Source organism: Pelecanus crispus, chromosome 12, assembly GCF_030463565.1.
Source record: "Pelecanus crispus isolate bPelCri1 chromosome 12, bPelCri1.pri, whole genome shotgun sequence".
NCBI classification, from domain to species: domain Eukaryota; kingdom Metazoa; phylum Chordata; class Aves; order Pelecaniformes; family Pelecanidae; genus Pelecanus; species Pelecanus crispus.
In genome coordinates, this window is record NC_134654.1 from 12799782 (window position 1) to 12823101 (window position 23320).

General features: G+C 39.9%; 1 protein-coding gene across 1 annotated transcript in view; it reads left to right on the forward strand.

Moving 5' to 3' along the window:
* The window catches only part of HSF5 (heat shock transcription factor 5), a 28957-nt gene extending 10614 nt beyond the window's left edge, over positions 1 to 18343 (forward strand). The window contains exons 3-6 of the mRNA XM_075720265.1: positions 2343 to 2440; positions 7553 to 8074; positions 13375 to 13537; positions 18276 to 18343. Of these exons, the coding sequence (XP_075576380.1) occupies positions 2343 to 2440; positions 7553 to 8074; positions 13375 to 13537; positions 18276 to 18343 (851 nt within the window). The remainder of the gene's footprint in view (positions 1 to 2342; positions 2441 to 7552; positions 8075 to 13374; positions 13538 to 18275) is intronic.
* The last annotated feature ends 4977 nt before the right edge of the window (positions 18344 to 23320 follow it).

Genomic DNA, 23320 nt, shown 5'->3' on the forward strand with positions numbered 1-23320 from the left:
TTCTTTGCAACTTCTTTGGATATCCAAAGATATTTTCACTATGTTTGAAATACAGTCATTTGACTTCTGTGCAAGAATATTTGTGATGCAGAGTGTTCAGTCCTTTCCTTCTTCTGTGAACTGTGCTCTTCATTGATCTCCACTGGTTCTCAGGGCTCCGTTGCTGGGTTGGTTATAGCCTCACTGACAGCAATTCCACTTTCATAAATCACTGTTCATATTCCACATATTGTGTCGTAAAGAGTGTGTGTAATCTTCCATCCATAGCTTGTATGGGCAGAAGCACGTCTCTCTTTTGGCAGAAACCAAATCTCTTTTAAGACTGATCCATCTTGTTTGATGGAAGTGGCTGTATCTTTTTCTTAATTTATTCAGTAAATATTCATTTATTCCATAAGATGCCATTCATCCCTGTCTCCTTACTATTCAAATGAGATCTATGTTCACTCTGAGTTATTTCGTAACAGCTGGTGACAGAATGTGCTTTAGCTGGTAATTTCTTCTGGGTATGACTAGAATAACTGTATCTTAGACAAAAGACCTTAGAAATTTCTTCTCTCCAATTGATAATGTAGGACAAAAGCATGTGAGTGAAGCAGGTATGTTTGTTGAATCTTGATTCAATTTGAAGACTTGAAGTATTATAAATGAATCAACACCTTCGCCTTTGATAACACTGCCTGCCCATCAGTAAATGCTTTCTTCAGTGTTATTTAAAAAGTTGTTTGGATATACGGTGACTCTCCTTTTGTGACTATGGGTGATGAGTGGCACTTATCTAAAATTGGCCTCCATCTTACAGTGGATTTGCTTCTTGACTGACTACTGTTAAGACTACAGTCTTAATTTGTGTCTCCCGTGATATTTCGACAGATGCAGTTGTTCTTGCTATTAGATCAGTCACTCCCATAGCCTATAAGCTGGCAAAAAAAAGTTCTTGTGAGTGCAAACCATTCTTTTTATGCAACATTCTGCATTTCAGAACCATTTAGAATCGGTCATCAGTCTCGTCTTCTACACAGTTATTTTTGTTCTCCTCACTTTGATTTACAAACATAACAATTTGTTTGATTAATTAATTGCTTTTTCTATAAGCTCTACTAACTGTAAGAATACTGTCATTTATATTTTACTTGTAGCTTTTAATAGCATATGATCTGGACTTACCTACTATTTCACAAGCACTTTTCCCCTTCAGGTCCTTCCTTTTCTTTTCTTAGCAAATAGGTTCTTTGTAATATGTGTTTGTTTCTCTGTAGAATCACTCCAGCAGGTTACAAGAAATTTCTCCCTTGTCATTGCTCTCTTGCATTGTTTTTGCAATAGCCCTTCAAAAGTTTTCTTTGGTGGTTTTCTTGGGTTTGTAAATGTACTTTGGAGTTTCCAGTGAGTGAAACCCAGATATCATTTAGGTTTTTGGCAATATCCAGAATTGTAATACATTCACAGGTCATAGAATGTTCTTCTGAAAGATGTCCAGATTTCATCATAAAGTTGCTCAGAATTAGCTTTTGAAGTAACATGAGTCATACACATATCATGCTTCTTTAGAAGGATGTCCACTAGCTCTTTCTGTGTTGTTTAGCTCCCATGTTTGTTGCTCCAAACTGCACAAAAATTCAGCAACATCATATTAAAAAGGGCAATAGGTATAGATATCAAAAAACTATATTGGTTATCGTAGCAACTGGTTCATGTGAAATCCTGTGTAAGTGTCAAGCATTGCAAATAAATTGATCTGATCTGTTTGCCATTTCAAGTTATACTCATTACATTTACTTATTATGAACACTGGACTAAATTTGATTTCATCAAGGATTTCTCTCTCTCTCAGAATGATCGCAGATTTTAAAGGTTATCTGTCCTGCAAATAATGCCTTTACTTTTCAATTATCTCTGCGTGTCACCAGATATAATACCTGCAGAATACTGCCTCATCTACAGAGTTGCTTTTTATAATAAAATCACTGTTTAATTTCTCTGTGTGTGTTTGAACATCTAGGCTCTTCCTATGTGAATCCACTTTCTGTGGTATATTGTGATGAGAAAGTCAAGCAGCCAAATCAAAAAAGGTGATATTAAGATACAAAAACCTGTGATTATGAAGTTTCTATGTGTGTGTATATCAATTTTACAATATACATTTTTAATATATGTACACATATAATAAATATTTTTTAAGATTAAGAAATCAGTCTTAAAATCACTTGGGACGTAATAATACATTTCTGGAATTTACTTTACTGTGTGATTATTGAAATGTTTAATCAAAATAAGCAATAGAACTCTGCATACCAAACACAAATTCTGGAAGTCTGATAACTGTGTTTGAATTCTTGCAGCTGCACTGCAGTGTTGTTCACCACCTGCCCACATAGATCCTCTGACTGGCTGTGCTAGTCCTACAGCTTCAACATACACCCACTGCAGCTTTTTCCAGGTGAGTGTAGCATACTGAAATCAGGTGAAAGCAGAGGAGACTGTATGAATGAACTGTAGGTTTATGGACTTCTGGAGTGAAGGATATAAATTTGAAAGTTGATCTGCTTGAGAAAGTGAAAGTACTGTGGTTTACAAATACCTATTTCAAAGAACCACTGAACTTTAAATGGGTAGTTTTGTAATTCAAGTTAGGTTTCAGGGTAGCAGCATAGTGGGTGTCCTCATCAATGGAGTGTTTTCTATATAAGTTTTTTGCTTGACTTCACCAGAATTCATTTTAGTTAATGAGTCTATGTTTATCTTTGAAGAATGTCCTTGCCTGGGCGAAAAGAGATTCTTTAATATTATGAAAATACTGGGAAACGGCTCCACTTTTTTGTCCCAGACAGCCTTCTGCAGTCCTGAGTTTCATTTGATGAATGAGAAAAAACTAAGGTGACTTTTGGAATTGGCCCCATCTCAGAGATGTCTTGTTAAAGATAACTACAGTACTTACTGTAAATGCTTTATATAATTCTGGTGGAAACTGCACCTTATCTTGAGGGCCTGGCTTATCAAATATCAAAAGATCTGAAGTAAAAATGCAAGGGCTTCCTTTTCTATTACAGCATAATGCATATACTTTTTTTTTTTTCCTCACAGAGGACAAGCAAAGCAAGTTATGCTTATGTATGTTGAAAAAGGGTTGACCTACCCAGGCCTGATCATCCAGTTTCTTGTCTTGCAAATATCAAACCTTTGTCTTTTATTCATGATTTTTTTTTTTTATATAAGCTTATCCAAGTTGGCCAGGTTACGGCCAGAAGAACATGTTGGTGTAAGGATGTAAATAGCCACTGGCCAATCATGCCATTGATAGTCCAGTGTTTATTTTTCACTCAGTGCATCTTTGTCTTCTCACTTTCATCATGAGCTGCTTTTTCATCCAGGACATGAGGATCAGTCTGAGTGATGGGAAGTCACAATGAAATAACTCCTTATCTCACAAGTCTGAGATCAATGTTTGGGATAGCAAATCATTCCAAAGGAGTTGTCAAGGGTGGTGTTGTGGCTAGATTGAAAGATAATATAAATACACTGTCCATAGGGTCTAGTAAAAATCAGTTGTTTGGAGAAGCAAGTCCATGGGCAGTGTGTGGAGTCAAAAGAGATGTAGGCTACTTCCTCGTGGATGCTTTGATAATACTGGAAGTCCCAGTCAAAAGCTACTGGTGCATCTGGGCAGAGATTGCTGGAATGTAATCCTCTGTGTGAGCTGCCCAAAGGCAAGAAGTGGCATAAATCAGTTCTACCAGGTCAGTAACTGGCTGTCTCTGAGCAGGATAACACAAATATCATACAGAATGGATCAACAGGACTTCTTGAGATTTCTGAGTCTTAGTGTAGCATAGATCATTTCTCTTGAAAGATGGTGACAGGGGCTGTGCAGATGGTACAGAAGACAGCAGTTTGCCTGTGGTTCTCACTGAGCTGTGGGGAATAATCAGTTTACCTTTTTTGTGCTCTGGGGTAGATACTTCCCCAAACTTCTGCTGAGGGATGCAGCCAGCTACAGTATTGATCATCCTGCCCCGGTTGTGTATTGATCATCAGTAACCACTTGCACAAATCCTCAAAAGCAGTAAAATTAATCAACCCTGGCTGACTAAGCATTTTATCGTTCTTCACAAACCCCAGAACTTTTGCGTTCTATTGTTCCACTCAATATCTTACACCAGTTGCAGGAATTCAGTGCAATGCTGTTGAAAGGTGGTTTGCAGGGCATTTTAGGCTGTTTGATCATGCTGTGGCCTACTAGATACTACTGGCAAAGTTTATACAAACCTGCTGGACCAGTCCAGAAGACAGTGAGCCATATCAGCACACTGGCAGTCAGCAAGCTGATTATCAGCCCTGTTTCTGTTGGATCCAGACAGTACTTCGTGGTCTCAGAAGGAAAAATAGGCACTGTTGGACAAGAAAGCCTAAACCTTGTGCTAGTTCTTATTGAGTCTTGCAGAGAGCGTTGCTTTAAGTTTAGGAGAGATTAAGACAGGTACAGTTTTTTGGGGCTTGGAGGCCAGCCACTGGGCTTGTACAGTACACACCTGACCTGCTGACACTGTTAGGTGACCCTGACTGGAACATGGTCCGGCAAGGCCAGTAAGTAAATGTCTGTCTGCCTGTGGTTTGCTCTCCAGAAGAAGCTACAGGGAATTAGCACATGGAACAGCAAGGGGATATAGATGGTTATACCCAGACGTAGTGGCTGATTATGGTATATCTCTTGTCAGGTTTCTGAAATCAAGGTTTCAGAGATTTGTATTACACTCTCATCACAATTGGTTACAAAACTGGGACCTCAGGTACAGCTTCATACTCTTTTTTGTTTGGGTTCTCCTGAAGCGGGGTGTGGATCAGTGTGATGAATCAGTATCCTTGGATAGGAATGAGTCTTGTGAGAGAAAACTGCTGCTATCTTCTGCAACAGCAGTTTTGGCAACTCACAACCATTAGTGCAGTATTTCCCTGCTGCTTTATCATAGGTGTGAACTAAGGCTACATATTGGATTTTAGTGATTTTTTTTTTTTTTTTTTTTTAATTTTTAACTAGCAGCCCTGCTATTTGATTGTTGCTGTTAGCATTGTTACTAAGCTGTCAGTATTTCCTTGCGGAACTGAAGCAAGAGGAAATGGAAGAAATAAATGTGAGAGAAAAAAAGGAGAAGAAAAACTTTCCTGACCTTAAAAGCAGTCCTAAGGAGTTTGCTTTTATTTATACTAAGAATGATAATTAGCCATGTTATTTCAAAATGAAACTGAATCTGAACTAATTCTGAGTGATTGCCTAAGCACTCAAGCCAGATTGTTTTAGTCCTAGCAGTCCCTGAAAAGGTGTAGTTGTGCTTTACTTCCTGTGTACAATGTGCTAATCTTGTAAGTGAAATGCCCATCTTCCCTTTCACTGCTTTTGCTAGATTAGACCATTTTTTCCCTTGAGCTTAAATGACCGGCAAACTATTAGTCTCTTGAGTCCTGACTTCTCTATCTTTTATCACTTTTCATTGTTTCATTGCTGCCTCCCTCCCATCCTTGTCTGTCATGTCTTCTCTAGACAAACTAAAAGGATTTAAATTGTATCTTTGTGTGGGCACTTTCCCCTATTGGAAATGTGTATGAGATCCTATAGTGCATCCAAGAAGACATTATGTGTTATAACAGCTTCAAGCTGAGGTCCCCTAAGAAGAGACAGCAGAAGTTGCAGGGTGGGGTGGTTGGTTGGTTGGTTGGTTTGGTTCGTTTTGGCAGGGATGATCTCATTCCTGGACAGTTGACTTGGTAACCCAGACCTTAAAATCCTGGCTACTGACGACAATAAACAAGCAATGCAACAAAAGTGAAACACCTTGTTAATATTTTAAAAAATACAACTGAAAAAAATATTAAATGAAGGGAACTATGTTTAAACCTATATCATAAAAATATAAAGGTGACTTGCCTTTAATTAAAAGACTTTGCTTAACTTAATCTAAATTTCTCAAATTCCAGGTTTTATCTTCCCCTCCTTTCCCCCCCACCCTCCAAAGTTTAAGGCTATCTGCAGACTGGCACAGCTACATGAATCCACAACAGGACTTGACTTCATACACCCAGAGGAAGGGATCTCATCTCTTTGTGGTATTTCCTTCAGGGACTTGTGATGATCATGCTGCTGAGAGACAAAATCCTTCACTGGCATTTGATCTGATATGGCTTTCCTAGTAGGTGATCCTGTGGCTTCCTGTTCTCTAATTTATTCATCTATGGAAGTAGCCTTTTAATAACTATTACCTCAGCTAGAAGGTCTGAGAATAATAAGGCGCTAAGGACTAATCCTTCATACTAGATCTCTTCCAAAATAAGATTGTATTGTAATTATACACGAGTTTCTGTTCAACATCATTATATGACAAGTATTTGTCAGAAGAAATTACCCTTCCAGTGTCCTTTAACTCTGAGTCATCTCCAGAAGAAATTGCAGTACAGACACTAGCTGTTAAAATGTGATTTATCATTTCACTTGGGTAGGACTTGCTGTTTTTGAAAAACTCTTGTATTCTTTCTGCTTTAAACGTTCTTTGATTTATATGAATTCTACTAAAAAAAATTATCATTGGATTGCTGACTGTGTCCTATCGTCCTATGATGTCATTGCAGTGAAGTATTTTAGTATGATCCAGACCTGCTCTGTGATGGCAAAGGCAGCCTCTACAGGTTCTCCAAGAGGTGTTTCTGACCTGAAGATCTATAGGGCTTTTATGCAGATTTATGTAGACTTTGAGTCGTGCATTTGTGGGACACTGTGTCATGACAGTCAGGAGTGTCCAGATGTGAGGCTGTGAGAGACAGGGCAGTTCTACAGTATTTGTTTTCATAGGTATCTGAACTCCTGTTCATTTTGGGACTGGAGCATCCCTGGGAATCACCCCTTGTGTGGATGCGTATATGGACAATCATTTGAAGAGGAAAAAGATGTTATTGGTAAGTAACTGTGAGTTCCTCAAGTTGTGTTGTCCATATGCACATTTACAGCATACGTACCTTTTTCTCTTGTTTAAAAATCTTGTGGTTTGTGCTGGTTTTATACACAACAGGAATGCTTGAGTTTTAGAAGAACTGAAGGCAGGTAGATTTGCTCTATCATTTTCTATCACTTATGTGGCGTGTGAAGGGGGTTGTTCTAATGTACCCCCACAGGTCCTACTAAGTCTAGAAGTCTCTGGTTTGAATGCTTGGATATACTTATACCTGCAATGCAAAGGGTATGCAGGCAATGCGTCTGAAAGAGTACACAGCTTCTGGTAAGTAACCTTCCTTTCTCTCCAGAATAGACAGTGAATAGAGGAAAGCATGCATGCCAAGAGTAAGGTGGTTAATGAAAAACAAGACAAAGTAGTAACCTTTTTTTTTTTTTTTTTTTTAATTAAACCTGCTATTTTAACTAAAAATAACAGACAATCTTTCAGGCTTTTGGATAAATGAACACTTCAGTTGATTGCTCATGTTCATTTCCAAAGCCTTACAGAACCAATACACATGCTGTCACTGTAATTTTTTTATATAAAAGTTCACTGTATTTTGTTTCTTTCAGAGTCCTCCAATGCAGTCACCTTATGCAGCTGAATTTCTGCCCTCTAACTGGCCTTGTAATACATCTGATGAAAACAAGAAGACAGAAGTAAATCTTGAAGCTGTGTTTCAGATTGTTGATGAGATGCGTTCATCACCCAAAGCTGAAATGGTGAAAGTGGAACCTGTGGAGAGCCAGTGTTCAACCCCTCAGTCTAACAGAGGTCAACCACTGCTGGTTAATGAGAATAGTGATACACCTTCTTCAGCTGAGGAAAGCCAGCTGGAATCTCTTACTCCTGTAGCTTCAGACACATCATTTGTGATGGGAGCAGATCAAGCAATAACTTGTTCTCCATCACAGCCTTCTGACCTTCTTTGTGCTACCCATACCGCTGCATCTGTAGAAAGTGCTGCTGCTGAAATAGTGCAAGAATCTGTGACCACACAGGAAGCACGTGAAAACCTGAGAGAACAACCAGATCACTGCCCAGTTCAATCCTCTGTAATGTTTGTTCAGGAAGAACCATTCAGTCCAGAGCAGGTAAGGGGTAAAGGGAGATAAAACAACATCTTTTTTGAGATAACTGTATTCAATAGTAATGCTAGGGTCTGGACTGATAGCTTTTTAATATTCTTTCCTGCTTAAGAGCTAAAGGCTTCTTTAATTAAGCTTTTAATGGACAGTGAAGGGTTTGCTTGGTAAAGCAAGATTTAAAAAAGAAGAGGGAATGAAAAAGTATCCTACGTTAATGACTAGGAGATGTGTTAGCCTTTATTGGCCAACTTAGGGTGCTTATTTGCATGGGAAAAATACATAGTGCAGGTGTATTCATGGTGATGAAGTGGAACCTTTTTTAGGTTATAACATACTAACTCTGATCTTAAATAAAAAGGAGTATTTTGAGAATTGTCACCGAAGGCAACGATTTTTGTTTAAAATTTAGATAAATGGCTAGATTGTTTCTGATAAACGGTTATTAAGTTTCTGTTTTCTGTGAAAAGTATAATTTATTGACATTTGAATGGTGTAAAGCATCTTCATTTGCTTATACTTTGTGGTGTCTGACGAGTTGTAGTTGTACTTTGGTTTAACTGTGCCTGGTCTTCCCTGTATACAAAACTGTAAGTCTCATGTGCAGTTAGGGGCATTCTAGAGGTTTCTCTGTTAAGGCTGCAAATGCATGCTCTACTTTTTTTTTTGTTTGAAAACACAGTAAAAACAAGAAATTGACTGCATCTGTTTCTGCTACATGAGACCTACCTTTCATGTAGGCACTCAAAATTTCATTTTTGTATATGTGTAGAAGCTACTGTTCTATTGTGCTATCAGTATCTTGATACCTTCAGTAAAATTTATAGCTTGGAAATCCTCAGCTGGTGCAAACTTGATTGTTCTTAGTCATCTTTTTCTTGCGTATCTTTCTATAAAGAGATGTATATTCTGATCGGGTCGCTGCAAAGCTCAAGCCTAGAGTAGACTGTTCTGCTTGGTACTGTGTAGAGAAGAGCATGTCCTTGCGCTAGGGCCTACAGAGTTGGCAGTACTCCTTAATCACAGAATCATAGAATGCTTTGGGTTGGAAGGGACCTTGAGAGATCATCGAGCCCAACCCCCCTGCAGTGAGCCGGGATTGAACCTGTGAACTTGGCGTTATTAGCATGCGTGTACACTCATTATCTTTTAAGTGTTGACCGCCCTTTAAACATTGTCGGTTTTGGCAACTTTTGAAATGCATTTTTAGCAGCATATTTTTCCATTGTTGAAGGCCTTTGGAGTCTGTGGTCCAAACTCCCTTGTTAAGAACTGAGGGATTAAGTGTGTGGACCACAGAGTTCTTGGGGGGGAGGTGTTTTGGTTTTGAAGCCCCATTACTTGTGTAATTGGTGAGAATCCCAATGTTGGTCCTGGTCTGTTTATCTGGATATTAACTGGTTAAATAACTGTGGCTTATTCTGTGTTGAAGAGGAATTCAGGGACTATTAGGCCTTTTGTTTGACAGATTCCCTCTTTTTGTTAGAAATATTTTCTCTTGCTGGTGTCCTCTTCCCAAACTCAAGAGAGGCAAGGTTAACTTAACCCCCCAGCTGCCTCTTGTCTTGTGGTGTTTGCAGAGCCTGGGATCATGGCAGGTGCAGAACTCACCAGAGGAGGCTTCCGTGCTTGTACTCCTATCAGGCTCCTACACAGTTTGCTACCTTGCTTATGCCTGAATCTGGAAGCCTTCTGAGGCTTTCAGTAGCTGTCAGTGCCATGTAATTCAGAGCAAGCTTATGCCAGAATAGTGACTGTGCACAGAAGACAGTTTTATTCCTCTTTGTAGCAACCCAGGAGGAGCAAATTCTTCCAGTGTTAATACAAGAACATCTAAACAACTCTGCTGAGTCAGATCAAAGGTCCGTCTTGCCCAGCGTCAAGTCTCGGGACAATAGCGGTAATCTGATACCTAGGAAGAGCAAGAACAAGGCATGCAAATAGAACACGGCATTCCTCCTTATACTTTCCAACTACTTTCAACTTGAGCACTTGGAATGATACCGTATACTTAATCTTAGGTTTCTCTTCTGTGGACTGAAGTCAGCCCTTGAAACCATGTCAATTTTAGCATACAGTATCCTTTGACCAAACAGATACTTTGCTCACAATCTTGCACCAAGAGCTTGCTTCTGTTTCTTTTGAGCATGGCTGTTACTAGCTTCATGTGATGCTTCCTGGTTTCTGTCTCAGAAGAGACATTCACCTGTCAACCCTGGCCACTTACTGCATGTCACTTTTGATTTTACAGATCACTTATCACAGCCTCCTTGCTAGCCTTTTTCCCTGACTGTACAGCCCTACTGTAGTTTCCTCAGCATGGCAGCTGCTCTGCCCCGCTGATAGCTTTGGGTTTGTTCTAAACTTTTTCCATTTCTACTATGTCCTTTCTTGAAATGAAGAGAGCATTGAAGTTGTGGGAAAACTATCCATTTTTACAGTGGCACAAAGATGTTTGCTGTTTTGTTCTCTATTTCTTTCACAGTATTTCCTAGCATTCACTTGCTCTTATGACAGCTATTGAGTGTCAAACTGTCCTCATAGAACTAACAGTTTAGTAGAAACCTGCTTTATTCTGCTTTTCTGGCTTCCTAAAAGATAGCAAATTAAAGAGCAATTCTTTACATGAAAAGAGTTAGTACATTCAATAGTTCAGATCCAGCATTGTCCTCTGAGCCTCGTGAATTTCTCTCCTAGACTTTTACAGGGTTTGGCCTTTAATGGGCATATTTTATTCCACTCCTACTCGTAAGAAATATTTTATTTTCTTCTTAAAAGTGGAAATACAACATTTCTGTAATGCTTGGTCAAGAGGAACTTGCCTCCTATTTTGTTCAGTCTCCTTGGCAGTATACCTATCTGAAGGTTGAAACTCTTGCTTTCTTTGGTGAAGGTTCATCCAGCAAACCCCATTCATGTGAGTTGTTAATTTTAGTACCGTAACTTCTCATCATGGTTCCAGCTGGGTATAGGTATAGTCCAGTCGCTGTCTCGTAAGTCATGTAACCAGTGAGATGCATCAGCAGATTTGGCATTTTTCAATAATGGAAGTGAAAAGGCAAAACTTTCACATCTGTCAGCTTTGGTAGCTTTGTTTGATTCTCCGCCACACAATGTTTGGGACTCTGAAATTGCAGGAGTACTGGACCTGGGTGAAGAGCCTGTCCACAGATGTGGTAAATCCATGGTCAGAAGCATGTTCACTTAAAAAAACAAACAATAAAAAAGAGATAACTTGGGACCAAGATTTGTGTGGGCTAGGCTGATGCTGTTAGAATGAAAATCTTATTATTGCCTTTTTTATATTAGATTACTAAAGAGTTGGTGTGTAAGATCCTATAAACACAGTGATAAAAAGGAATCTGAAAAGGGTACTGTGCAGTATCATCGCTCTTCAATTTCCACACACACAACTGTAAGGCTTAAAATTGGACACAGTGTTGCAAGTACAGGTTCACCAGTGAGGGGGAAATGAAATTCCCTCAGTTTGCTGGCCATGCTCATCCCCTTGCAGCCCAAGGTGTCGTTAGCCTTAATGGGCACTGCAGCATCCCCAGGTCCTTTGTAGAACTGCTGGTCAGTTTCTAGGCTTCTTTCAGCATGTTGGCTAGTAATAATTTCTTAATAATGGTTATCCCAGTATGCATTTGTTTTTTGTTTATCAAACAATGCAATTTGATTTTTACATCCCCTGTCTGATACTGCTCTTCAGTTCATAGTGTATCTGTTATTCTCTTTTTTTTAAATAATGGCATTCATAGAATTGTTTCTGGAACAGTTGTCCTATGGAGTAGCCAAATTAAGATGCTTACTTGAGAAACCTTCCTTTCTCTCACTAGTTGGTTAAGGCCGCTTACTCATTTTTCTAGAACTTATTATTATGTAAATGTCACTAGGAATGCAGAGGTTTAGATCATCCCTCATGAAATTTGGATTCTAGCTGGTGAAGGCAGTGAACTAAAGTCCTCCTTCCTTCTCTTTGTTTTTATGCCTAGGAGGGAATTGTGGTTCAGATGTTAGACAAAAGGCATTGCTAGCCAAATGGTTTTCGCATGGCCTTGTTAATAGTACTAATGCAATGCATAAAGACAACACATTTCAAAGAACAAATCATAGCGTCATAGAATCATAGAATCGTTTAGGTTGGAAAAGACCTTTAAGATCATCCAGTCCAACCATTAACCTACACTACCAAGTCTACTCTAAACCAATCAAGGGTGGGTATCTAGCAAGTGCAGGAGGCGGGTTGGGGGGCACTAGCTCTCCCTGGAGTATTCAGTTACTGTATTCGCACAGACCTTTTTGAATATTATTATACAACTTTGTCAAAGAATCTATATGTATTTCTATTAATATGCATACACATTGCCTTTTATATATTTAACATTGAGTAATGACAGAATCAAGGTGGAGAGTGTGATTTTTGGAATTACTAATATCTGATTATCAAGTGTGATGACCTTTTGTCTTCTGTAAATTCACACATGAGTTTTCAAAAGCTTTTTTTTCATTAATAGAAGGAAACATTGCAGGCTCTGAACAATCATGCATCTTTAGGATATTGATTGGTAGGATATTTGCAGAAGAGATGAATATTCTAGAACAGGTGATAGTGAGAACATCTTTCTGTCTAAAGGTAAACTCCAAGTGCTTACCTTTGGGCCTTTGATTCCTCAGTGGAATAGAAACATAACTTGGTTGTTTGGCTTTTTTTTTTAACCTACAGATTTTTGCCACATGATCATGGAAATGTATTGGTAAATGGTTGCCTGCAAAATACATATGGAGCAGCAGCAGAGGGCTCCAAAAAGCAAGCAACACATTATAATTTAATGTCTTAACAATTGGGTGGGGTGAGATTTCCAACCAGAAATGTGCAGCTCGCATGTGTAGTTTTTCATCACGCAGCTCTGTCAAGTTCTCTGAGCTAGATCTGTCATTAATCATACATGTGTAGGTAACAATAAGTGCACCTGGATTTCTTATAGCTTATTTCTTATATCTAGTTTGATAACTGAGGGCAAAGCTCAGACTGTGAGGACATGTACCCGAACTTTGTATATTCTAGTTTTCGGATTTCATGTTTTGCTTAATATGACATTTTGTAAGAGCTTGAGTTTCATTTTGGCAACCTTAATTCTGAGTTAAAAACACTTGTTATGTAAACCATTTAGGCAGTGTTGAACACCTGTTAGATGTCCTTTCGGAGTAGAGAAGAATAGTTAGTATTTTGTCCCTAAAGTGATTACAAGAAAATATTGAGTGGTTTGGGGTTTTTTGGTTTTTTTTTGTTTTTTGTTTTTTTTAAGGAGAATACTAGTGTTAAATGTGAATCCAGTACGTCAGAGACAGAAGGGAGACAATTCACTTCAGGAACTGAGCCTGTGAACAAATCTGTAGAAGAGACAGACTCATCTGTAAAATCTAGATGCAGGAAAAGAAGACACAGTTCACACAAGGGCAAGTCCCCTGGTAAGAAGAGATTCTAAATTTTTTTTTAGAGATTACTGAGACAGCTACTCTGAAACTAGCTATTACAGAAAGAGGAGATCAGAATAGTTTAGTTATTGGCTGCAGTGTAAGTACTTCGTGGTGCCTTTAGTTAAAATATTATACTTGTTCAACCTCTTAGTATACTTACCAACATGCTTCTATAGATACGCTTACGCTAATTACTCTTATGTGGAAAAGGGTATAAATTATATCAGTAAATAAAACCTGAAGTTCTGGGAGTTGTGTCAGAAACCTGGATGTCACAATATTGAGGTGAAGTTGACAGATATGTTTGCTGGAGGGTGACAGTGCTACGAAGGAAATGCTGAGTAATGAGGTGAATATTGAAATAACAGGGAAAAAACCCACCAAACTGATGGAGTTGGTGTAGAAGTCCAAACCTTTTGTCTCAGATTGCTGATTAAATTTTGTACCAGTCTGCTGATATGTATGCTGAAATACATGAGAAAAACAAACTGCAGAACATCTGAGACCAAACAGCTCACAAATCTAGTAACTAAAGGAAAAACCTAAATGTCCACAGATTAGAGAGACATAAGAGGACACAAAGAGTACTTTGGTTCCATTCTAGAGGAAAAGTTGGTGCAGCCTGCAAGTCTTGCAAGAAGCTATTTCCCTCACAGCTGTTCATCAAAGAGCTGATTGTATAGTTTGAAGAGCTGTTGCTCACTTCAAAGGGTAGTTTCTAGATTCCAGATAATGATGCTAGTTAATAATTCAGCTCATAATGCCCATCAGTTGCAAATATTTAAGTAAGGAATAAAGTCTTTTTGTCAGGAAGCTGAGAAAAGAGGTTGGATGCCATCTTGAAAGAAGACAGGCTTTTGTTTAAAACACAGAATTGAGAGTTCTTGTTCAATTACTTCCTGGTATCATGGATAATTAGCAGACTTCTCAGCTTTCATATCTAAAGCAAAACATTTGCTTAATATACCAGTTGTAAAGTTATGTACAAGAACATTTTGGAAAGCATTTCCATGGCATTGGAAAGCTTTTCCATGGAGATGAAACACTGTTACGCTAATGCTAATTAACAACAATTAGCATAGAGTCTACACTCCGTGAAATGTGGTAGTCATCAGCTCTATGCTTCCACTGTTGTACTTTTTAGGCTTGGTGTACATGTTAAAGGGTGGAGACAGACAGCACACCTGAGCCAAACATGATCAGGCTCAAGTTGGCCCAAAATAAATTGGGCACATGATATAAGCCTCGAAGCTGGCGTAGCCCATCTCCTGCATCTCAAATGTAAGCCTGAAGCAGGCAGGTTTAAATATAAGCTGACTTCTGTTGCTCTGACTACATGTTTTTCAGTCAGTACCTCCTTTCCTCTGTGAGTCTTTGGAAACAACTTTTTCCTTAATCTTTCTGAGCTAAAATATTGCATTGTGAAAATTTCCAGGTGTTTCTTTACAACTTATCCTCTGAAAGTGATTGAATCCTGTCTGTCCTCTCTTTTCTTTTGGGCACTCCCTTGCAAGTTTTCTGAGTCTGCACTTTGATACGTATCCATAGAGAAGGCTTTTGTTCCATCTATTTCAGTAGGCTGCAGAAATGATTCACTTTCCTTTGTTATGTGGTGACACCAAGTTCTAGATATCACACAGCAAAAGCCAGCATAATGTGGTACCAAAGGCCACTGCAATGAAGATGGAAAAAGTCACGTCTGTGACTGGGAGCAGCTCTGGACCAAAACCAAGCTGATAATCTGTATAAATGAGCCAAGAATCAAACCTTCCCTTGTGGAGAAGGCATTACTTTCCTTTAAAGAACTAGACCAGATTTCTTTGCCTTTTTGCAGCTATCCTGTAGCAAGGGAGACAGCTGTTGTCTTACTAAAATGTAGTCCCCAGGATTTACCTCCATAGCTGCCAGCCCGTCTCTGCAGCACCCTAAATCACTGAAATAGGTTGTCTGTTTTCTTCAAATAAAAAACAATATACTTAACCAACTTTCTCAGCTAAATGCTAGTTTACCAGTTTTAAGAACATCCTGCCAAACAGGGTCAAGATGAAAGGTCTCTCTAGTCCATTGTCCTGTCTCCAACAGTATCTTTGGCATTTTTGTACTATTAAGTAGAAAAGGCCTCAGTAAACTTTTCTTCAATTAATTTTTCTAGTCAGTTTTTGAAACCATGCAAACATTTAGCATCTATTGTGGTTTTTGTAAGTTAATGTCATTAACATAGGTTAATTACACAGTGGGTGAAGAACCCTTCTCTTTGTTTTGAATGCAAGTGTTTGCTTTAACCATATCTTTACTCCTCATGCACTAATTGTCTTTGTACCTGACAATTTGGCAGAGGGACGCCGTTTTCTTTGGTAGCAGCAGGAGAAGAACTATTTGTGAGTCCTGCCAGGAGTCAGAGGCTGCAACAGAGGGTGCAGAACTTAAATCAGCACTAAGATACGTCATTGCAAATGAGCATAGGCTGTGTCACCTGTTCCCTTCCCACTCTTTTTTTTTGGGAGACAGTGGGTACGGCTTTCTAGTTCCTGGCATGTTTATCACATTGAGGTGTGAGGTATAGTTCACCTTTCAGGGACTGCTTTTTTCAGCCCCAGGCTCTTTCTTAGGACATAGATTTGAAGGTGCTGATGATGCGTCTTCTTTCTCTGCTACTTTCTAGTTGAGCTCATCTATCAAATGTTCTTTTTGGAATAAATCTGCCTGCTTATGTTGGCAGCATCCACACTTGCAACAGGAGTCCTTTTGGATTTCACGAATGATTGATAGGAACTCTGTAAATTCTTCATGTATTCTTCCCCATCTCCTCTGTGTTGTACTCCACAGGTACACTCAGCTAGTGAATATAGCTGTCCTGGACCTTTTATCTGTGGTTTGTGCTTCCTCTTCTAAAAGAGTACATAAGAAGGACCAGATTCTGATTGGAGAAATTTTTGTTTGCAGCGCTTCTTTCTTGAAATAGGGATCTCAGAGCGGAGCAGGTGGAATTTGTTACTTCTGGATTTAAGCATTTAAGCTGATACTGATACATTAAGGAAAAAGCTTTCTTAAAGGCTGGCCATATATTTTTTGTGTGTCATCCAGTCCTTCAAATAATCTGGCAACTTTCCTTTTTGCTAGAAGAACACAGATCATAGAATCATAGAATGCTTTGGGTTGGAAGGGACCTTTAGAGATCATCTAGTCCAACTCCCCTGCAGTGAGCATGGGCAGCTTTAGATCAGGTTGCTCAGAGCCACGTCCAACCTGGCCTTGAATGTTTTTAGGGATGGGGCCTCCACTACCTCTCTGGGCAACCTGTTCCACTGCTTCACCACCCTCATTGTAAAAAATTTCTTCCTTTTGTCTATTCTAAATCTATTCTTCTTTAGTTTAAAATCATTACTCCTTGTCCTGTCAAGGACAGATGGAATACTGAGATGCTACTGACTCACATAAATCCATCATTATTATGCTGCAAGGTGCCCTAGACATTTACTACCCACTCCCATGCCACTACAGCTGTGTCATCATGCATTCCCTATCATTCACTACAAGGTAAATAGATTTATAGGTGCAATTCTTAAGGGCAAATCTTCATTCAGGCAAGGTCTCCCATGCTATTGTATGTTCACTTGAACTATTTCCTACACCTTCCAGACAAAAATAATTTCATTTAGTTCATTAGTGTTCCTAATAGGTCACAGTGAGATCTCCTACAAAGGTGTTAAGAGTTAGTGTGGAGACAGGCCTGGCCCTGAACTCTTCAACATCTCCTGTCTGAAGCCCAAAGTGAAGTTGCTCTCAGAAGTTTGAACTACAGCTTCTTGCTCCAGCCCGGTTGTCATTACCTTTACTTTATTTTATATTCAGTGAAGGACTTTCAAATTGCCTGTCCTGGCAGTCTGCTGTTTTGGATGAGTGGATGTTAGATGCTGTCTCCTAACTTTATAGAATTCAGAGTTGCATTGTTACTAGCCCCCTGATTTCTCCATCCCTATGCATTTTCAAGATTTTTTCCCAACAGAGTGCTTTGGCAGGAGGCAAATGTCAGAAAGTGCAGAACTGGTGCCTATTGGGCAGGAGCTTTGTAGTAAAGAAAAAGAACAACGGCTGGAGTACTTTTCCCAAGATGTGAATGTGTCTGTTTAGAGATTAAAGTTCACACAGGTGACATTTGCAGTGGTAGTGCTGTTGTGACTTTATCAGGGTACTTGTTCAATTTCTTGACCTGCAAGATCTGGCCATACATTGGAAGTATCTCCATTTTGCCATGGATCAAGGTAATTTTCAAAAAAGGAGTCTTTTGTTTGTCCTGTCTGTGACACCACGAGTTTTCTCTGGGATCTTGGCACCAGCTATGGCATACTTTGAGGCAGTTGTGCCTTTTATGGATAAATGAAGGTATATGTCACAAGCAGAATGGGCATTTCTGTAGATCCACCCAGGGTTTTATAGTAATTAATATTTGGCAGTTGGTATCCATGGTAGTGAGTGCACATATAAATAATGTATCTCGAAGAATGGGAGCATTTTTCTTACAATTTGTTTTGTTGTTGTTTTATATTTTAAGTTTTGCAAAATTAGAATAATTCCTATTCTTTAAAGAGTAGGCCTCAAATTCTCAAGTTATAGTCTGCCTTTCAGGCCGTATTTTATAGTACCTGACAGAAGTACAATTGCTACGTATGCTGCCAAGTGAAACATATACAAGGACTGATATTTACTCGGTATTCCCTTTTCTTCCTAGATCTCCATCTGCTGGTAGATGTAGCTTGCAAGCAGGGGTGCTTTCCCCAGGAAGAAACAAGAGAGTGAGAAGTGGGTGACAAGTATGTGAAAATGTGCAGCAGCTGCCAGCTGGGTTCCCTTGTCAGACTCCAGCGGCAGTGGTTTGCACACAATGGGCACTTTGGATCATTTCAACTGCATTTTTGGAAAAAAAAAGAACCAAACAACAAAAACTCTATTTTTTTTTTTTTTTGCTTTAACTTTAACTTTGTAGGGTATTAGTTGCTCCATTTTTTACACCTCTTCCATTACATTTCTGCCTGTCAATTTATAAAGCATCTAGTGGTCAGAGTATTTAATATGAAGTAATTACTTAGCTGCTTGTATTCTTTAGATATGGGAAGTCTGAACTTTTTGTAAACAGGAAGCCTTAAAAACTTACTCAAAACTTTCTTAGTGGGAAGCAAATTGGTTTTAGTGCTGTATTTGGAATCTTTTTATTTAACATTGTTGGAAGCTACAGTATACTCGGCATAGATGGTGTTTGGTGCTCTCACTGTCTTTGCTTGAAGTCATACTGTGGCCCTTTACTAGGAATTGTGTATGAAACAAAAGCGTAGGAAAGTCACAAGATTCTAGGTCGGAATGGGTCAGGGATTTCAGGAGAGCAGCTATAGGAAAGATGAGCTAATTTTCTGAGTGATTAACCAGGAAATGCTCTTCCTTCCTATACCAATGCTCTGCTTCAGCAGCAAGTGTATCCTTTCTGGTGGGTATCCGTTACATATGACAGCTGCTGATCTTTTACATTAATGGGGAATTCTTCTGGTTTAATAATTTTCCTTTGATTCTAATGGTATCTGTAATGCTAAGTTATTTGTTGTTTTAGTACTTTGTTTTAAATAGGTCTTCAAAATAAATTTTTAACTTTTAAAATATGATTGTATTTATATTGATAGTAGATCTTAAGTTTTTAATAGATGTGCATTTGTATTTATGTTAAAATACTATTTGAAGGATAAAGGGGGAATATTCTGTATTTGTGGTGTTAGGGAAATACATGTGGAAGAGCACTTAAAACATAAATTTAATTGCTTCATGCATGTTCATACTTCTTTTATAGTTAATTAGAGCCAGCCCTGAGCAAAATGCACAAGAAAGGAGCAGAGAGAATTTATCAGGACCACTTCAGTTATGCCCTCCAGAGCTTTGTGTAGCTTCTAGCTATGGTCAGGATGTCCTAAGTGAACACTGAGCGGTAGGATGAGCTGAGGCGAAACCTTTAATTATTCACCAGCAGTCCAAACTAGACAAATGCAGTCTGAGGATGCTTTTAGGTCAGGTGAGTGGGCGTGTTACCATACTGATTGTCCTTGGATTTGTTATTCGTTATCATATATTACATATGTGCAGTGCAATTCCAGTTGATGTGAGTAGTGAAAGGCTAGGTGCTTACATTCAAATCCTCCTCCTCAAATGAAACAATGTGGAAAGCATTTCTAAATGAATGAGAGTATTCAAGTGGTTAAAGGGAAAAGATGTGTGATAACATTGCTGCAGCTTTGTCACCAGAGTTTGGTTTTGTGCTCCCCAGCTGATGTGGCTTGAGACCGTTGGATAATATGCCATGGAAATAGTGGACGGGTCCATATGTCCTGTGGTAGTTTGTGCCATTAATAGTAAGAGGGTTTGAGACCATCAGTCTAGCCTTCCTGGTTTCAAGGTGCAAGGAGATGGAGATTACAGGAATTCAGCCTTATCAAACTGGAGCTGCTACCTCTTTAATTCAAATAAAATGCAAAGGGAACTTCTTAGCTTACCTTTCTTGCTCCTGTTTACCACCAAAAGATTTGATACTTTCGGAGATTTAAGTTAGGGGAGCCTTAGTGTCTTAATGTTCTGTGATTCTGAAGACAAATGATGAAATCTTAGTATTAAAAAATTTTAATATGCTAATTTTAAAAGGTTATGGAGCTGGATCTCCTGCAGTACAGCACTTTCAGAATACACGTGCATGTAAACTATCCTTAACCAACTCACTGACGTATTGTGAGAGAGCACAGGAGAAAGGGCACTTGCTACTTCGGGAAATCAGTATAATATTGCACAAAGCCTCACAAGTCTCAGGTAACTCTAGATTGAACGTCTAGCATTTCAGCACCTTAATGTGGATATACTTCAGCCAGTAAATAATAATAAGTAACTTCTGTAAAGAGATGTTTTTAATGATATTCTTGTTAATGGGAATAGAGTGGGATTTGTTTTACCTGGAAGATGTTCTTTTATACCCTGACTTAGGCAGCATGGTTGCAGCAATCTGCAATAAATTAAACTTTTAACCTGAAATGGGTGTTGCATTTATATTTTCTCTGTGTTTTAAATTACAAATGATGGAGTATTATAGTTGAAAAAAATGCTTTACGTTCAGTAGTTCTTGCTGACACTTTTATCAACAAATAACCATTACCATACGGACAAGTTTTAAAAAAAACCAAAACAGTGGTCCAGGTCTTTGCATGATTTTTAATTTCTGTGGAGTGACTCCAGGGATTAGTTTGGTTGCATGTGTTACAAAAAACCCCCTTATTAATGCATTTGCTTTCCTGAACACACTTTTCCATGAGCACTGGGAGCGACAGCGAACGATTCCCAGAACAGCTGGATGGATCATACGCTTTCTGCGCACGGTGCGTTGTTTTTGCATTAATTTCTGAGTGCCCTCTTGAAGCACCACTCCATCACATGCCGATTTCCAGATTTCCAGTTGCGACCTTACTTTGAGGTTATAGGTCTGACCTATAGTATTATTCACCTCTCAGTGATGTCAGAGGAGAATAGCAGTTGAATTCCAGACCTCTGACATCAGCCTGACCTGAAACCTCCTCGCAGTAGCAACTCGAAAAGGGCTACTGAATCTAAATTAGCGAGAGCCGAAGAAAGGCAGCGCGTGAAATGGCCAGAGCCCTTCCCAGGGCCGGAGGCACAAGGCTGCAGTGAATCGGGAGCGGCTCGGGCCGCCGCGGCGCTGGGCCGGTCTGTCGCCCCCGGTGCCGGGCCGGTGCGCCCCTCCGCCCTGGCCAGGCCCGGGCAGCGCCAGGCCCGGGCACCGCGCTGCAGGCGGGCGGCGGGGCGGGAGGGGGAGCCCGCGGTCCCGGCCCCGCGGGGGGGCGGTGGCTCCGGCTGCTCCACCCTCACTTTGTGTCAGCAGGTAGGAGAGCGCCGGCCGTCCCGGGGGAGGACACGGCCAGCCGCAGCCTGCCTTCTCCGGGGGTCGAGCTGAAGTATTTATTTTTAGTTTTATTTTTTCTGGAAGAAAGGCTTTTCCGCTGAAGCTTTAGGGGCTGTCCGGCGGCTGGCAGCCCCTGCGCCTGCTGGAGTGATTTCCCTACCCGATAATGGTCAGGCAGCCTGCCGGGCTTCGCTGCCGGGTCGCTGCTGATGTTCCAGGTTTTATTTTCCTTCGTGCTCCCTGCGTTTAGATCCGATAATTGCGTTTCCTGTAGCGAGAGGAGAGACTTTGCTACTTTAAAGGAGCTTTTCCGAAGTGTTTTTGGGTTCTTTCTCAGGTCTGTAGATTACATGCGGACACTTCACTTTCAGCCATGCCTGCCCCAGGAGCTTTCTGTCTGCAGTAATTTTCTCCCTTTGATCTTGCTGGATTCTCTTTCAGGCTGTGGAGCTCCACTCGCACCTACCTGCCTGCTGCATGTGTGTGAGAGAGATTTCTTTCTCTTTTTTTTTAAATATTTTTTTATTATAAATACCATTTTTTTTACTTTTTTAAAAAAAAGACCAAACCCAAACATCATCAGACCTACACAGTTTTCTTAAGCTACTGGAAATAACTTTTGCCTAGGATTTACAGCAACATTTCCATCCACCCTGGTCCCTGCGGACTCCAGCAGGCACACTGCCTAACAGGTTTGCAGATATTTTTTCTTTTTTTTTAAATCACTTTTTCTTTCATAGCTGTGTGACTGTATCACTGTAACTTTGGTTTGAATTGAAAATATCCTTTGTCTAAATTCTCCCAGTTATGAAGACTCCTCGATATGTTTCATGTGACCTTTGGGCAGACCATGGAACTTTATATTTTATTTTGTGGGGCCTTTAGTCGGGATCTTCTTAATGTGTGCTTGGAAGTGGTCATACCGGAACTCAGGCGTGCACAGAAATAGTGCGAGAGAAACCAGATATGCTGTAACTTTTTGCTTGATACCTGTTTGGCTTGGTATCTAAACTTTTAGAGTGTTTTGGGGCCTTCTTATTTCCTGGGAACTTGAAACTATGAAGAGAAGCTCTGTGCTTTATTAATTATCCTTGAGAACTGCATGTGGAGTCAGACTCTGAACATGGATTGCTAGGAGAAAAGTAAAGTTGATCTCCAGACTTGAATGAAGCACTTCTGGCCCAAGAAGGATGGAAGGGATCAACTTGATTAGGAAGAGAACGGTACAGAAGCCAAGTTTCTTTTCACCATAAATTCAAGAAATACCTCCTGCATAATTTCTGAGAAGGATACCGATAATTGCAGATAACATTCAAGGTGAAGAGCCTGAGCTTATGTTGTGGGAAATGCTGGCAAGAAGGTGAGGTGTCTCTCAAGGGTATTTGAGATGGATGTTATGAACCTGTGGATCTCCCTAACTCTTGAGCAGGAGACATGAGGACACCATGTCCATGGGGAGATCTCTCTGTGCCTCATCTCTGTGGGACTGATGAGTTCCTAATGCTCCCTGGTGTTCCTGTATAGCTGAACTGATTTCTTTCTTGCAACCTGTTTCACTGATCTTTCCGGATTTATCTGCTGGAGGAGGGACTCATAATTTAGGAATTTTTTTTTAGTTTGTTTGTTTAAAATATGCCTTTGAGCTCCAGCGGCCTCTGAGCACGTGGCACCAAAGAAGAGAAACGGTGATGGTGAGAACCGGAGAAGTTGTCCAGTAAGCAGCGCTGGCGGTGACTGAGCCCCTCTCTCCTCTCTCTCCTGCCTCCCCATCGCTGGGACCGCACGCTCTGAAATCTGACGAGCTTTGCCGACGGCTGGAGCCTGCCGCAGGGTGA